Source organism: Seriola aureovittata, chromosome 1 (assembly GCF_021018895.1).
Source record: "Seriola aureovittata isolate HTS-2021-v1 ecotype China chromosome 1, ASM2101889v1, whole genome shotgun sequence".
NCBI lineage: Eukaryota > Metazoa > Chordata > Actinopteri > Carangiformes > Carangidae > Seriola > Seriola aureovittata.
The window spans coordinates 6,254,222-6,272,669 of record NC_079364.1 but is presented as its reverse complement, the minus strand read 5'-3'; the positions used below and the strand labels follow the sequence as shown (position 1 = coordinate 6,272,669).

The 18,448-nt window shown below is 41.0% G+C and overlaps 1 protein-coding gene across 1 annotated transcript; it reads left to right on the top strand.

Annotated features, from left to right (window-relative positions):
- Window positions 1–119: 119 nt before the first annotated feature.
- Window positions 120–18,180, top strand: gch1 (GTP cyclohydrolase 1). The gene is made up of 6 exons (XM_056384325.1): window positions 120–1,293; window positions 8,205–8,314; window positions 12,430–12,485; window positions 14,746–14,777; window positions 14,878–14,962; window positions 15,452–18,180. The coding sequence occupies exons 1-6, from the start codon at window positions 915–917 to the stop codon at window positions 15,576–15,578; spliced, it is 789 nt and encodes a 262-aa protein (XP_056240300.1). The 5' UTR covers window positions 120–914; the 3' UTR covers window positions 15,579–18,180.
- The last annotated feature ends 268 nt before the right edge of the window (window positions 18,181–18,448 follow it).

The following is an 18,448-nucleotide window of genomic DNA, read 5'->3' as shown; positions in this document are numbered from 1 at the left end:
TATTATCCTCTTTAAATTGACACAGGAAACTTATTTATTAATTATATTATTATATTTCAGCTCTGGGAGAAATATTCCAGCTGTTTACTGAAGTAAAATTTGTGGAAAAATTCTCCTTCACCAGTAAAAGTCTTGAATTCAACCTTTTTATTGAGTGAGAAAAGCACTGCCAGTCAAATGTACATAAGATATCAAAAGTTAATGCACTCATGCAGATGGAAAAGCCTCATTTATTTTCTAGTTATTAGAGTTAAATTGGCTCTTTTTTAAAATAATGCTGGCAGTATTTATTTATTTATTTATATGGATCCACATTAGCCAGGACCAAGGGAGCGACTACTCTTTCTGGGAAATGAAATGCAAAACAATGTAAATTAAAATCGAGACAAAAAAAAGGAAACAAGAAAATAAAAATACAAACAACAGCAAAACTAATAGTGATAATAACAACAGTGAAAGGTCCACACTTTATCTAAAGTAAAAGTAAAACATTTGATTCAGCTCTAAAAAACAATAACTATATGAAACGAGTTCCTCATTGATGATGATATTCAGATATTATGTTGCTCAACACGCGCTGTGGAGCAGGGAGGTTGTTATTCTCTCATAAAGTTTTGTGATCTTCATTTTACAGTTTTTATTCTCACAGTTTCCTGTTGATTGAGAGAGAGCGTATCTGCTAACAGGATACTGACTGGTTGGGATTCCCTGCAGATCTTCATCTTCATCTTCACGGTCCATGTGTGAGTCAAAGGGGAGGTGAGCCCTCCCTCTGGAGCCGGACAGCCAATAGGAGCTCTCCCTGGATTATCCCGCTCTTATAAAGCCCGAGGATGCTGAGGCTGCGAGAGGAGCAACAAGAAGCGCCTGAAGAGACCCTGATCCAACAAGTGCTCAGCTGAGAAGAAGAAGTGATGGATCACTCCAAACAGACTCCGTACGGCTCAGGTGAGAAGAAAGACACCGGGGACAGCGACTCCGTGCTCAACGGACACTTTGACGGGATGGTGAAGCGGCCAGCCGGCGGCACCGGGCGCACCGGCGCTCCCCAGGCTCCGGGCGCGGAGTCCGGCTCGCACCGACCGGCCAACCCGGTGATGGAGAGCTGGAAGGACGAGCGCACCAGGAGCGTGGAGGACAACGAGATGAGCCTGCCGGCCCTGGCCGCTGCCTACACCACCATCCTGCGGGGGCTCGGGGAAGACCCGCAGAGGCAGGGGCTCCTCAAAACCCCCTGGAGGGCCGCCACCGCCATGCAGTTCTTCACCAAGGGCTACCAGGAGAAAATTATAGGTGAGTTTGTAAATCCTCAAAGCCGCTCAGAGGCGGCTGGGATTTGTCCGGTGTTCAACAGGTGGCAGGTCTGACAGAGGAGAGTGAACAAAACTCACTGGACCCTGAGAAAACAGCTGATCCTGCTTTTTTTTTTTAACTTTGTGAGAGCAGATCAGACTCTGGACCTGCTGATCAGAGGTCAGCGGTGGGATGGACCAAAGCTATACACTCAAGTGCTCAGTTTACAGCTACTCACCTTATAGGGACTTTATAGTTAAATTTCACTGCATTTCAGTTCATAATATTAGTTATGATTCTATTACATTCATTTGGCAGCTGTCATTACTCTGCACATTAAAAGTTTACATAGTGAAACAAGTGATAAGCTTATAAAATACAAACTATTATCACTCAACATATCAAACAGTTAAATTAGCTCCATCTTCACCATCTGCAACATGTAAATGCTGCTTATTCAGTAATCGATCAGTAATAATCAGACAATACTATAGTACATAAGCATTTAAAATTGAGATGCCATTCTGCATGGTGCATGTTTGCTTAGGTATTTTTACTTATGTAAGATTTTGAATGCAGAACTTTGGCTTTGTATTTTTACTTTAAGTTTTTATATGTTAGTTTTGTTACTTTTACTTAAGTAAAAATGTAAAAAAAACTCACTGTCAGAGGGTTGATTTAAACTGTTTCATTAATTAAATTATCAAACTGGAGTTCCAGATTTTCCCGCTGCTCACTGGTGATCATGACACGTCTCACAGTTTAATAAAACAAAGTAAATAACGACCTGGGTGAGACACATCTGCTCAGCCAGAGGCTGAACTATTATCCTCTTTAAATTGACACAGGAAACTGAAGAACTGAAGCTTTTGTATATTATTTATTTATTATATTATTATATTTCAGCTCTGGGAGAAATATTCCAGCTGTTTACTGAAGTAAAATTATTGGAAAAATTCTCTTTAACCAGTAAAAGTCTTGAATTCAACTTTTTTATTGAGTGAGAAAATCACTGCAAGTCAAATGTACATAAAATGTCAAAAGTAAATGTACTCGTGTGCAGACGGAAAAGCCCCTGGCATTAATATTATGTTGTAAAACTGAATTATTATAATGGATGCTTTGACGTCAGATCTAATTTAACGATGTTGTTTAATTCACTTTATCATTTACGGGTTTTAAAGGTCTTAATCTGCTGTGGAGAAAATGTTCAGTCATTGTGTCAACATGTGGTGGAGTAGAAGTATAAAGTGACGTCACACTGAAGTACTCAAGTACAGTATTTGAGTAAATGTACTTAGTTACTTTCCACCACCACATTTGAAGTGACCTGTTGTTTTTAGCCAGAGTTGGAGCCATAATCCTGTTTAAAACAGACATGAGTAAAACAAACACAAAGTGCAAAACAGATGTTGCAAAACAGACCTTTTATTTTGAAATATTTCCTTTCAAATTAAAATCATTGCACATGAACATCTGAGTGAATTTTACACATTAAACCTTCTACATTTCCGCTTCAGGTTCATCAGCTCTTACAGAGACGTGATATTTTCTCTGCAGTCCGTCAGTTACACCACAAATGAACGAGATATTCAAACCCAACATCTTCTGTCTTTCATCGCTCCACTGTTTCATCAAATGCAAATATTTTAGTTTTCCTGTGTGGAGCTGGAACGATGAATCAGTGAGTGGATCTGAAGAATTCGGATGATCGGATCAAATGATCAAGTCACTTAGTTTTGTGGTTGTGTTGGAAACTCATTATTTTTTCAGTTTTGGACAAAACGAGTCACATTTTATACTAACTGACTCATCAAAGAAGTGATCTCCAGATTAATCATTAGTTGCAGCCCTTGTCTTTTCTCAATTCTCGTCAAAATTCAGATGGAAATGTTTCTCATATTAGGAAACTTTGTCATCCTTTAACAACAAACTTAACTGCAAAGTGACGCAGCAGAAACGAAGGGGTTAACATGTTGTTCTGATCAGACGGCCCACAGTGAAACCAGCTGCCATCTGCTCCAAAAACTTAAAAAATATGCTTTTCATCAGTGTCATTGTGCGTCTCCTGCTCTGCTTCTGTTCTGGTGTGTTGCACCGTTTTGTTTGCAGAGCAGGGTTTTTAAAGGGGAAAGTCAAAGAAATGAAATTGAGATTGATACGGCCAGTCAGAGCTGTGTTGTTATGAGACCCCGCGGGCGACAAAACCAGCTCCTCGACTCTTCAAAAGCTGCAGATCTGTCTGTAAGATTTATCTCCGCCGGTCCCAGGCCTCATGTTTGATCCGGACAAACCGGCCGGCCTGTTGCTCCGGAGTCGCTCCCAGAGAGGATTTGCTGAATCACGTGCAATGAGAGGGAGAAAAAAGGCATCTGGATGCGGGGTGATTCGCAGAGTCAGGTCCACATGGGCCGGCGTTTGACTTGTTGGAAAGCAGAAAAACATGTAGGTTTCGGACTGAAGCTGGAAGTCTGTGGAGAGTTATAGCTTTTTGAGAGAAGTGACGCACTGTTTGATCAGTGTGTGTGTGTGTGTGTGTGTGTGTGTGTGTGTGTGTGTGCAGGTCACAGGTTCAGCTTTCATTACAACATGAGCCTGAAATCCTCTTGTTGTCGAGCACATGATCAACAAAACAGTAAAGAGGAAAAGTTCTGCAGAGATTAAACAGGAATCCTGAGCTGTTACATGAGGCCAATTAAAGAAACGAGAATGTCATTCAGTTTAGTTTGTGCCTCTAATTGATAAAGATAATCGTCTGAATTAGGGCTGCAACTAAGACAAGATTTTCACTATCAATCGGTTTGTGAATTATCTATAAAAGGTCACAATTTCAATGCAAGTTGATGTATTCACCATCAACAGTATCAACATTATTTTCATAGAAAACGGCTGTAAATCTTTTTGCTTTTGAGAAACTGGAACCACAAAATTTTTTGTCATGTTTATTTGAAAATTTACTTCAACGAATATTTGATTTTGTGTATTATATTATTAAGTGGTTTATTAGAATGACTCTCGGTGGCACTTGTTTCTCTTTAGATCTGTGTTCAACACATGTAACCTCACATCTGGGCCGTAGTTTCCAAAATGAGTCCAAATAAGTTCTGAATTTATTCATCAGAGGTTTCTCACAGCAGGACCTGTAGCTGACTTCTCTCCTGAGGTTGAGTACAGTCATACACTCTACATTTGCCTTAAGTTAACTGTGTGTACTTCAGCGCAGTACTCTCCACGCTGAGCACTGAAGCAAGAGAGTTTCTTTCACGTGCAACTGTCGGATGGACAAAGTTGGAGCTGTTTGTCGTTTAATCCTCCACTTTGCTCAGATTAAACTCTCTCAACAACTACAGCGTTGGATGAACTGCAATAAAAGTTCATGCAGACTCAGTCCCTGTGATGAGCATTAGCATGCTGGTATTGTACTAGCCTTTACAGCTGGATTGATTACCTGATTAGTCACGCGACAAAAAAAAGAATCATTCATTTTACTCATTTTTAAACAAAAACTACAAAATATTCTGTAAATTCAGCTTCTCAGATGTGAGGATTTATAAACTGGATATTTTTGACTGAATATATTTGATTTCGGAAGATAAGACATCAGCTTGGACTACTTTTTGATATTTTATAGACAAAACGTTGATTATAATGAGTAATAATTTTCTCCTCCAAATAAATTTGTCTGACCTGGAGGTTTGTTTAAAACCTGTCTGACGTCCTCTCAGCAGCCGACTCGATGCGTACAGCTTCATCATTACTGACAGAAACGACGACAGAAGAGAAAAAGTTGTAGGTTGTAATTACACTTTTAACATAAAAATGTATCATCACGTTCATTTGTAACAACTCCACTAACGTGACATTACCTACAACAATACCCAACACCTGCTTGAAGGCCTGACAGCTGATTGCCAGATGACTGTGTGGTTGCCCAGCAACAACAACAACATAAAAAGAAAGCCTTTTTTTGTAGCATCCAACCAAAAGGCAGCGCAGAGCGTCAGGGAGTCGTCAGATTCAAGTCAATAAACGTCCTTTTGCATTAACAGAAACACAATTTCCTGAGACTCAGCAGATGTGAAAACATCACGAAGACTCAATATTATGGGATGCGAAAGCGGGAAATAAACTGCATTATAAATGTCGCTCAAACACAAGTTGTGTGTATTTTAAGACAGGGACGTACAGGGCTGACTCATGATTACATGCCCCGGGTTAAGACTAACCCTAACCACACACACACACACACACACACACACACACACACACATATCTGTCTGTCTGAATAATAAATGAATAACCTCGTTTATGTAGTCATTCACTGCATTGTTTCCTGCTTCATTCAGAACATGTCAACATGTGGCCTCTTTACTGTGTGTGTGTGTGTGTGTGTGTGTGTGTGTGTGTGTGTGTGTGTGTTATTCATTCATTCACTCTCACAGACACACACACAAAGAAGAGGCAGCACTATTGAACGTAGAGCTGATGATGAGTAACACTGTCATTATCTGACACCCAGGGCATCCAAGCCGACCGTTCTCACCTGCTGCCCTTTATTTACTTAAGGTTGATTTAATGTTATTTTCCTTCAGGGGGTGTGTGTGTGTCTGTGTGTGTGTGTGTGTGTGTGTGTACATGTGTGTGTGTGTGTGTAGGAAACATTGCTACAACAGAGGACCCACAGTTTGTTGTCTCACAGGACGAGCAGTCAGACGATCAGACGGGTTTTAATGCCCTGGAACTGATGCATATTTTTATATCCAGTGTGACTCAACCTTAACGAGGATATCATTATCTCTGAAGTCCATCATGAATATGCCTCCATAAATCATAGATAAAAGATGCTCTTTATAACTGCAGAACTGAGAATCATCACATTTTTCTTTAGTGTTAAAATAATCCAGTGATAGTTGTCTGTACATCTATGAGTTCGCTGCAAACAGGAACTGCTAATAGTTAATTTGTCGAAACAAGCAAAAACATCTACGGTTCAAATGATCCTTATTTATAAGAGTATTATTTATATCATTTATTTTCAGTTTTCCTCTGGGGTTTTCAGCAGCAGAGTCTCTCTTTCACTTAAACTTTGTTCTTGATTACAAAACTTTCAAAACAGGATTACCACTTTATTACAGTATTGACCTGAAGGCAAACTGTGTCCAGGATCCGTTTTTCTTGTTCGTTGGTTAATAAGGTTTAAAACCAAAGTGTGTCCAGAAGCTGTGGTGAAGATCCAACAAACTGACTTCTAGTAGACGAGCAGAGTTAGAAAATATATGACCTCAGAGCCGCCAACAGCCATTGGTGGCACTGCTATTGGCCTCTGGTATTGGCAGTGTCTGTCTGTCCACTGCTTTGCTCCAGACTGAAATATCTGAACTCCTATTGGATGGATTGTCATGAAAATTTGTTCAGACATTCATGGTCCCCAGAGGATGAATCCTGCTGACTTTGGTGTATTCGATTTTCCTCTGTTTAATACATTTTTAGCATTGTCGCTGTAAACATGTTAGCATGTATGTAGCTCAAAGCGCTGCTAGCATGGATGATGTCTCTTGGACTGAAAAAGCATCTCTGTGCTTCTGTGTCCTGAAGGAATAAAATCCTTGTGTCGTACGTTGTTGCTCCGACATGTCAGAGCAGATTTGCACAGATCTTTCTCATCCGCCTCGTATCGTGCTCGCTGTTTCCCCTCTGCATCTCCGACTATCAGTGGGAGGCACCAGGACGTGTTCAGAGATTCACCCTGTTGCTTCTCCAGTCTTTGAGTGTGTGGGTGACATCACAGAATTAAGCTAATTGTGCATTTACTGCAGGTTTATGTTACAACTTGAATTGTGTCAAATGGAGTAAAGAGGATCTTTCCTTTCAAAAACCACTTCTAAAGTTTGTCACAACCAGGACGTGTCGGATGAGAGCGGACATTTATTGTTTACCAGGGTAACACTGTTGTTTCCTGTCTTAACCCTAAATATCGTCAAACTTGAGGCGTCAAAAACCAATTCAGACAAGATGGTTTCTGCAGAAAATATGAACTAGAATAAAAATCATCACGATGAAAGACGCCACGGCTTTGTTGTTCAAACTGCGTCACAGTCAGACAAATAAAAAAAGAGACTTAAAGAGCGTCTGAATGTTTTTCCCAACCTGCTTCAAACACAGACTACCTGCTGCCCTGTCTACACACACACACACAAACACACACTTTCATACAATAAACAGCAGAGACTGAAGCAACAAGTCAGCCTGCTCTCTGTTGTTCCGGTGACCTCGCCCCTCCCCGCCCTCCCCTCCATCGTCCCCTCCTCCCTCCTCTAACAGATAGCGAGTCAGGAAATTAAAAAGTGCCGCGGTGAGAGCGAGAGGCGTCTGCGTCGTCACAAACAGATAAAGCAGTTTATTGAACCCCTGGCAACCGAAAAATGCAATAAAGCAACAACAGGAAGGAGCGTATGGGAGCAGAGCTATAATTAGACGTCGGTGTTTGCTGGAGAGAAACACCGGAGGAGTCCACGATAAAGAGACTCGGCCGCCATGAACCTGTGACACGGCTGTGGGTGGAGTCTGTCTCTGTCCGTCTGTCCTCCAGGGTAGAGGAAGTGATGCAGCATGGTTTTTATAGACATGAAAAAATCCTCTGGAAAAGGACATAAAACAACAAAATACAGCACATAAACAAATATTTTTAGGTATTTTAAGTAATCTATTTAAAATTACATGAGCCAAACTGGATTCATTCATTCCTAATTAATCAATAAATTAATACAAAAGCTAATTCTGGGTAGATAAAATAGATAAATTAATGTAGTAGTTAAAGATTAAATGAGAGAGTTACGGTGGTAGCCAAGTATGTAAATAAAAAAATATAAGATTAAAAAAGCTTGTGTTTTGCTTTTTTTTTTCCCCCGCAGACGTGCTGAACGACGCCATCTTCGACGAAGACCACGACGAGATGGTGATCGTCAAAGACATCGACATGTTCTCCATGTGTGAACATCACCTGGTGCCCATCTTCGGCAGGGTGAGAGAAGCAGGCACACACACACACACACACACACACACACGCACGCACGCACGCACGCACACACACACACACACACACACACACACACACGTAGACAGCTACATCAGGTGAAAGGTACAGTACAAGCCGCTGGTTGGTGTCCATGTTTGTTTTGGTACCAGACAGTTGGCGTTCTCGCGGGTCGTCTATTTATTTTATGTGTTTCAGTGTTTCATCTTGTGTACTGTGACATACGCTTCTCTAAACTCTAGTTTCAGTGATATCTTGTCGCCACATCTGTTTTGAATGTGAATCGTTTTACATGTCACCTGTTCTCGTGCGGCTCTTATGGTTTTGGTGAGACTCCGTCTCCGTTCTAAGTCAGACTAAAAAGTCTGTGCAAGTTGGTGGAAACCATCTTTGCGCGGTCTTTGTGGATTTCATCTTGTCTTCAGGTTCGTCCCGAGCTGCAGAGGAAGCTGCAGATGTTCATAATTGAATCCAAGAAATGGTAAAAACATGGTAAGAGATGTGTATCTGTCTCTGTGTCGTTTATCTGGAGGCCGCGGGTCTGAACAACAGAGACAGAGAACATGAGAAACAATCAGATTAGCTGAGATCTGTTTATCCTGCGTTTGCTTTGGCCTCCTCCTCCTCTCCTCCTCCTCCTCCTGCTGCTGCTGCTTTGACATCATTACTCTCCACTAAAGCCTGATTGGCCTCTTCCCTATTTCTGCCTTTCCTCTCTCTGCTTCCCTTTATCCCTCCATCTTCGCCTGCAGGTGCATGTCGTTTAAGACAATCGGGCCTGGCAGCTGATTCTTTTCCACCGGTGTAAATGGGCTCTGATGACAGCAGTGAATCACACAAACACTTACAACACCTCCTGCGTGTGTGTGTGTGTGTGTGTGTGTGTGTGTGTGTGTGTGTGTGTGTGTGTGTGTGTGTGTGTGTGTGTGTGTGTGTGTGTGGTGTCCATCAGGTGGCTATTCATGCTCCTCCCTCCCCTCACGTTGCCTCTTATCCAGCCTCTCTCATCTGTCTGTCTATCCGTGTGTTGTGTTTCTCAGTGACTCACCACGCAGAGAGAGTCCTCCTCCTCTTCCTCCTCTTCCTTCTCCTCCTCCTCCCTCTCCTCCCTCTCCTCCCCCTCCTCTCCGCAAGTAGCCACCAGCTGCTTGATAAACTGTTTGGAGAGCAGTTTATTGCAGGGTGTCGTATCATGAAGAGAAAATATATTTCAAAACACATCTGTCATTCGGTTTCGTATTCAGCCGTAAAACGGTCTCATCACTTCTTCAGCTTCACTTCTTCCCTGTTGAAACATCTCATTCACGGGTTCAGTTCAGTCTCAGGTCCAAACCAAAGGGCGACGAGTCATGAGAAGGAAGTCGCTTTGGTTTGATACACTCGGAAGAAAGGCAGTGAGAGTGCGAGTCCATCCCTAGACATTTGTTTGAATATTAATTTAACTGATGTTTATGTTACAAACTGCTTGAACCAGTTCCTCAGTTTTTGTGTTTCAAATTGATGATGATCAACAAATAAAAACAGGCTCCATGCTGTGAAATTTCAGCATTTGTACGTAGGAACATATTATTAACTTATTTCCACAAGCAGCACCTGTGAAAATAAAGCGACTCAGTGTGACTCTGATAGATACTAACGTCAGTTTATAAACTATTTTTCACTTACCTGCTAAAACGTCAATATAACAAGCAGGTAGTTAATGACTGTAGCAACTTATGATTACTAATAACTTTGTATCAGCCTTTCTTGGACCAATTACTGCTAAATAGACTGTAAATAAAGATGCCTCCGTGAGGTTTCTGAAGAACGGTTTTGAAGCTCAGAGCGAGCTGCTCCGCCGTCACCATCTTGGCAGTGTTTGACTCCGCCTCTAACTCACAGCTAATCCAAAAATGGGCAAAAGGGTGGGGCGTGTGGAGCAGAGACTTCAGGCACGCCCTCAACTTTAAGCCTTAATAAAATGTAAACAGGTGAGTTATATGAACAGTTGTCATGAAGGAGGAAATTAGCCGTAGAGACCAAAACCGTTTTTTGTACCACGACCAAAATACAGGCGCTGCAAAATAAAGCATCAGCTTATTTTTTTTTTGCCACAAGAGGGCAGAAGTCCAACAACCAGCTGACAGCCCTGACTTAAAGTCTAAAAGACACAACAACATTCATGTGCGGTCGTGATTGTGTCCACCACTCTCCTTTTAGCTTTTGATTTGGTCTCCACCGTCTCCTGAGGAAAAACTTCCTCATCAGCGAGTTTCTGCCTTGTTGCCTGGAAACAAGGTTGATGGGAGCAGTGAGCCAAACAGCCTTGAAACAAAAGCTATGAACTAAAAGTGGCTGCAGTACTATGAAATTATACATAAGTTGCTCTCCCCTCCTTCTTCTCCTTCTTCTTCTTCTTCTTCTTCTTCTTCGTCACTTGCAGCATGTGCCGGTAAATGTGAATTACACGGGCAGATAAGTGAAGAAGCAGCTGTCACAGTCGGTCTGTTTGATGTCAATATATCAGGCCGCCGCAGCAGAGACGGAGGAAGAGGAAGAATTGGAAGAAAGAGAGATATTTGCACGCTCGTTGCTGCTGCCCTTTCTCTCGTCTTGTCAACAAATTGCATTTGACATTTGAGTGGAGCGTACGTACATATATGTGTGTGTGTGCATGTGTGTGTGCGTGTGTGTGTGTGTGTGTGTGCATGTGTGTGTGTGTGTAAGAGAATAAAAGCCTCCAGCCATCCACAGCAGTGATTCTGCAGCTGATGACTGCCTCTCGTCCTCCTCTCGTCTGCTGCTCATCCACCTGCTCTGCAAGCGTCTTTTTGGTTTGTGTCGTATTAAAACGCGTGCGGTCATTTACTCTGCCACAACGATTATCTCGTATTTTGTGTAGTGGTGTGTCAGTAGGTTTGTACACTGTGACTTCAACTTTTGACTAGACTACATGACTATATAACTCTGCACTTGTACTTCACAAGAATTCACAGGGAAATAGTGTATTTTTTACTCCACTGCTTTTATTCGACACTTATAGTTACATTTTCTTTATGGTTTAAAGCTCCCATATCATATAAAAGTAGATGTCCATGTGTTGTTTGATTATAGATCAGGTCTAGGTTCTATATTGATACTGTGAAAGTGTCAAAGCCTCAGTCCACAGAGAAATGCACACAGCCTTAAAATGAGCCGTAAAGACTTCTGTAACTTTGTGATGTCATAACAAAGCAGTCACCGCTCTCAGCCATGCCCCAAACTGTAAAATGCTGCCTCCACTTTAATCCACCTCCCTCCAGCTCGCAGCAATAATCAGTGTGATCATTGGCAGGTGTTTGACAAAGTTTGAAGGTGCATGAACGTCTTTGCTTCATATCAGTGTTTGTGTGTGATCTATGACGCTCTTCTCCCGAGACGCACTACCTTAAAGACTAAAGTCAGGGAACAGGTGAAAAAGGAATAAAAAATGTGTCAATTAAAAGCAAAGTATAGTTTATTAAAAGCAAGATCATAAAAATAGGTTTTCAGCTGTTTCTTATTTCTATTATCAACAGAAGTTGCTTGACTGATTTGTTCCAAACCTCGGGTGCATAAAACCAGAAGGCGGCTTCACAGATAAAGTTAAAACAGAAAGGGAGTTAAAACAGGGAAAACATTTCAGACAACAGAAATAAATAAATAAAAAAAAAAACATAAAAAAGCTCTTAAGAGCTAATTAAAAGCTAAATTACACAGGTATGTTTTCAGTCGTCGTATGTTTCAATGTCCCCTGACTCCACCCCTCTAATAGTTCTTGGTAGGATGTTCCAGTTTAGGTGCACAGTGGGTGAAGCCCCCCCCCCAGTTTTATTTTGGGGGACATTTGGAACAAGTGACGATGTGAACCCTGGTGTCTGTGACAGTCATGTGACTTATAACACCCGCCATCCACGCCAGCTTCCTCCCAGCGACACCACCACCGTTAATAAAAGTAGTTTTTCATTCATTCAAAAAAACAACAACGATCACGTTTCCCACAAAACGTTTTTACTGTTGTTTGTTTTATCTGAGCCTGAATCGAGTGAGTTTTTATAACAGCTGAGTGCGACAACAGGTTTAACTAATGTTGTGTCTGTGTGCAGGTTCACATCGGTTACCTCCCCAACAAGAGAGTTCTGGGCCTCAGTAAACTGGCCAGGTGAGTAAATTTACTCTAATATGATGGACTGTGTGTGTGTGTGTGTGTGTGTGTGTGTGTATATGTGTGTATGTGTGTGTGTGTGAGAGAGAGAGAGAGAGAGAGAGAGAGAGAGAGAGAGAGAGGGCTAGTGTGTGTTTAAGCTGATTATTAAATCGTGTGTTTGTGTGTGTACTAGTGTAGAATCTGATCCCACTGACCCCAATACCTTCAGGCTTAACGCACTAACACCCCTTACTAACTCAGTACTGGACACACACACTTTGACACACTGTGATGAGACCGGCTGAACCATTCACATCATTAAGACAAAAACAAACCTCTGGGGCTGCTGGGAATTGGAGCCCGTTGCCGCTTCTGGACGGCGCTGATTAAAAACCTCTAAAATCTGGTTTCTGTTCTGCTGGAACTGAGAGCGAGCGAAGAAATACTGGGCGCTGTAAAGGATCTTTAAATCTTTAAACTCCAGTTTCATACATGTCATCATATCACTCCCCGGTTACACTCACGCTTAAGTCACCTCGTGTGTCTTCAGTGGATCGAGTAAATCAAGCGTAAATGCATCAAAACGTTTTGAAATCTCATGGTTCAAACCACCTCCTCTTGCCAGATGTTGAAAAGGCGTTAACACATCTGTCTCAGTGTATGGAAACGGCCATTAACCAAATACACAGTTCTCTTTTCCACATCAAGGAAGTAGAGTAACTAGCATGCTTCCGCCAAACAGCCAAGTTCCAGGAAATATGGTCACAATCTCCCGTCCCTGAGGTGTTTCTGCAGAACATTATGATGTCACTGTAAAGTTGACCTTTGACCCTTTGGATATAAAATGTCATCGCTTCATCATTCTGACATTTGAGTTAAATTGTGTCACAGTTAGTGTATGAATATGAATTCATGAGTTATGGCTAAATATAAAGGTTCAGGAGATCCTTTGTCTATCTATCTATCTAAAACCGTGTTATTTGAGGTCACCTTTTGTGACTTTGGCCTTTGACGAATGCATAGTGAGAAATATTATACACTTTATAGTAGACTCATAGTATCCCACAATGCATCGTGTCCATCGAGCCAACAGGTGTCCATCAACCAGTCAACATCTGGAGTAATGGAATAAAGGAACCATTAATATATTGTCTTTAAATTTCCATTTGAAGACGACTGCAGTAAAAACAACTGTCTGCCTTCCCCTTGTGAACGTACAGTTACGTGTCACTCCTCGTGCCGCCCACGACATTTTCTTAAAGGTGGATGGGGTCGAATTTGTCTGGAGCGGTTTTGCTCAGTGAGAAGAGCGACGGGTCGAAGGTGAAGACCAGGTCACTCCTGAACATCTGTCCGTTTCCCTTCTGTTCAGACGCTGCAACAGCTTTACGTTTATGTTGCAGCCTTCGGATCTGGGCCGGCGTGCTCGTGAGAAACGTCCTTATGAATGACCTCAGTTTATGAGACGTCACATGAGCTGACATTTTAAGAAAATAGTAGAGGTCAGGGAGGTCAGTCACCTTTGTCATCACCTCCTTGTTCCTCAGCGCGGTGCTGAAATACAGAAAACACAAAATGATTTACCATATTTGAAAAGTGTGAATTTGAGGTACTTCTACTTTGAGTATGCTGATACTATATATTTCTACTGTACTAGAGTAGAAGTATAAAGTAGAAGGATGGATGTATTTACTTTACAGATTAAGATTTCACCTACAAAACGTGAAAAACCTTTATGCACTATAAAAATTTCAAACTAAGTAGAGTCAATTAATTAATCAATAAGTTGATTAGACAATTATCAAAAACTGTCTAGATAACTGATATTTTTTATATAAAAATGTTTCAGGGATTCAGCTTCTCTAATGTGAAGTTTTCCTGTTTTAACTCATCGTAAATTAATGAATAATTAATTAAACAAACACTAAATTAATTAATCAAGAAAAATAATCAGCAGATTAAATCCATAATAAAGATGATCATTAGGTGCAGTCTTACAAAAATAAAAGGCTACCTTACTCATTAATGCATGTGTAACACTAATGTAAAGCTACACTCTTATACTACATGTTTACTCTCTCTCTCCATATATACAGTATATATATATATAAATACTCACATACTCATTTCTCTGCATTGAGTACTTTTATTTTCATAGTTTAAGTACATTTTGCTGATCATACTTGCAGGAGTATTTTCACCGTGTGGTATTTGTACTTTTACTGAAGTAGAGGATGTGAATACTTCATCACGTCTTCTCTCTTCTCTCCCTCAGGATTGTTGAGATCTACAGCCGTCGACTACAAGGTACCGAGGAAACGTCTTGTTGTTGATTTCAGTGTTTTTTTTTTCCTTGCTCTTTGTTCTGTCGGACCTGTTTCACGTCCGTGTGTCTCTGCGTCCACAGTTCAGGAGAGGTTGACCAAACAGATCGCCGTGGCGATCACTGAGGCCCTGCAGCCCACCGGGGTCGGCGTCGTCATCGAGGCGACGTACGTGAAGTCCACTAAGCTAAACATCTGTTTTCATACACACATACACACTGTCCTCCACTTCCTTTCCTTCATCCCTCCTCGCCTCCTTTTTCTTTACTTTCATTTAATGCATCACTTTGTTTGCTTTCATTTTCTTCCTCTTTTCCTTCAGTCTTCATTTCTATTCCGTCCATCGTATCACTTCTTTTCCTTTCTATTTTCCGTTCTCCTTCTCTTCACTTCCTCTTTTCTTTCCACTTCACTTACTTTCATTACCATCACTTTATTTTCACCCTCTTTTCACCCTTTTTTACTTTCATTTCTGTCATTTCCTCTCCTTTTATTTGCCTCCACTTTTCTATTACGTCTTTTTCTTCACCCCCCTTTCTTGTTTCTTTCTTTCTTTCTTCTTCCCTCTCCTTAAATTTCTTTTACATTTCTGTCTTTTCACTTCTTTTCCTTCACTTTCTTGTCGTTTGTTTAACACTCTCTCTCTCTCCTCCACAGTCACATGTGCATGGTGATGCGCGGCGTTCAGAAGATGAACAGTAAAACCGTCACCAGCACCATGTTGGGAGTTTTTAGAGAAGATCCAAAAACCCGCGACGAGTTTCTGACACTGATCAGGAGCTGAGGAGGATGAAGCTCCTCCTCCTCTTCCTCTTCCTCCTCCTCCTCCTGTTGCCTGGGGTGACCTCCACCGTTGTGCTAAATGTGTGTGTGTGTGTGTGTGTGTGTGTGTGTGTGTGTGTGTGAGAGAATGTTTCCATCTCAGCAGAGGCATTGACAGAGTGTTACTGTGTTTTCAGTCATTTCAATGGTCGGATCAAGTGAAGCGTCACCTTCCTGTCAGGGCGGGGTTTGTCAGAGGTCGCTGACTTGACATCTTGTTTACTCTCAGACAGACTTTACCCCCTTTTGTCCACGTGTTTTGTGTGTGCGCTCGTTAGTCAAATATCAGTTACTGGCCTCGAAGTACAGAAGAAGAGTTTACAGAAAAGAATCACGGTCGCTGGGAGTCAGTCAGAGCTGAGAGAAAGTCTGTCTGTGCAGATGTGTGCAAACGTTTTTCCACACCAATTCACAACAGAAGTTATCTCAAGGCACATTTTAACACACAGCATTTTAATTTTTCTAATTAAAAAAAAAGGAAAATCTAAGACTAATTTCAATGGAAAGTAGCTCAAGCCTGCTGGAAAAATCTCACTAGATGACATAATACCCTAATTAGCATAGTTGTGACGTCACTGTGTCATATTTGCATTAGTCTCAGACAGTTTCAGCCCTTTACCTGTTCTCTTCCCCGCTCCTCTCTGTGCTCACATATACAGATATATATATAACGCAGCTGAATTCCCAATAAAGCCGTTGTCATTCACGTGTTTCTCTGTTTCTGTTGTCAGACGACGAAACAAGTGTGAAACAGTGACTAAAACACGACCCATTAAAAGTCACTTTCAAGCCATTTCGCAGGGGAACAGTGGCGACTGTGTAATGAAGTTTACTGGATGCTGACTGTCATGGTTTCTGCATTTAAAATGAAAGGCCGGGATAATTTACATGTAATAGTTGTTAAAACACAGTGAGGAGAGATAAAAGGTTCAATTAAAGATTCATCAGGATCGGAGCTTGAATGAATTTTGCCAGATCTAAAATGGAGCCCAACCCTTATTATTACTGAAGGACCCGTCCTCTGTGTTTGGTCTGAGTTGGTCCTGTGACTCGCTTCATATTTTTAGTTGAGAACAATTTTTTTTATATCAATATGTTTTTTTTTTTTTTTTTTTAAATCTGCCTTTAACAAACACCATTTCCCATAAACCCTAGATGTTCGTCATGGCTCGACAGAAGAGAACATTGGTGAGATCAAGCGACGCTGCACTTTCAGTTCTTTCATGGGAACTGTAGTTTTTTCTGCGCTAACAAAGTAAATCATGAAGGTTCAATTTCTTATAGCAGCTGCTGTAGTGGACTGAGACTTATCTCAGAATATTGAAAATAGACTCGAGGAACACGTTAACTTTTTCACTGAGTTTCAGAAGCTGGTCGAACATTTTCAGATCTCAGCTTCTGAAATATGAGGATTTACTGTTTTGTATTATTTTAGATGAAACATCTTCAGGTTGCAGACTGTTTGACGACATCACTTCGGGCTCTGGGAAACTGTGATGAGCCTTATTCACTTATTTCTGACATTTTCCAGACTAAACAACAAATTGATTCATTGAGAAAAATAATTGATTGAATTAACTATAACTGATGGACATTAACTGTTATTTGCAGCCCAGGAACTTTTAGGTTTTCCTCTACAACAAATCCCTTTGTTTAAAACCTGCTCACACGTCTGATCATGTTTTTTTGTGATTGACACTTTAACACTCTGTCACAGCTCAAAAACCTCAGTTTGAAAACTTACTGTCACATCCTTTCCTTTAATTCAGAGCTTTTTCGTTTGCTGATTTAAAACCTGAACTGACACCATGACGTTTGTGGTATCACAACAAACAAAAACAAAGACTTTCAATCTCAAACTGCATCAAACGTTTGGTGCAAAATCAGTGGAAAAATGACCTGAATGCAGACACACCAATATTCCAATTTTTTCATATAATTTTTCAACATTTTATCATCATTATTATTATTATTATTATTGCTATAATATTATTATTATTATTGCTATAATAATAATAATTATTAAATAGTCCTGTGCAAGGTTCTGCCTGTATGTGCCAACCAGCCTCTCCATTGAAACCAAAAAACGACTCCACAGTGACGCTGAGCTGCAGACTCAAAACAGAGAATTAGAATTTCCATGAGACGCAAATGTAGTGTGTGCGTGTGTCTGTGTGTGTGTGTGTGTGTGTGTGTGTGTGTCTCTGTGTGTGCGTGTGTGTGTGTGTGTCTATTCTTGTGGGGTTTCTTTTTTTTTTTTCTTGCATCTCAGTGCAGCATAATGTTCCCAAACTGATTTGGGGTTTTAACTGGTGTAATGTGGTGACTGGAGTTGTGTGTGCGCGCATGTGTGTGCGTGCATGTGTGTGTGTGTGTGTGTGTGTGTGTGTGTGTTGGAGGGAAATTGAGCGCTAAAAAAACGGCTCTGATGTTGTTTTCATGGCCTTGTTGTGAAGGGCGGCCTGTTCTTTGGCCCCTTCACCATCATTGTCACTTTATGTACTGTGTTCACTTCAAAGACTTTTTAATCAAAGAAAATAAATCTCTGCTGTATGTGACAGCGACGACTGCCTCATTCTTCACATCACACATCACCAACACGCGTAAATACAACCTGCAGCAACGAGCCTTTCTTCAAATGTTAATGCTACTTTTTATTTTATTAACTTAAAAGATTGTTGCATGTCCAGATATTGTATTTGTAGCCGCTAAAGGTTTTTCTATTGTTGATTGATCAATTTTCTTCAAACCAATTACGAGTAAACGACACCAAACAACTTTTTCAGTTTTAGAGGTTTTGCTCCTCTGTAGAAGAGGTGGGGGGGGGGGGGG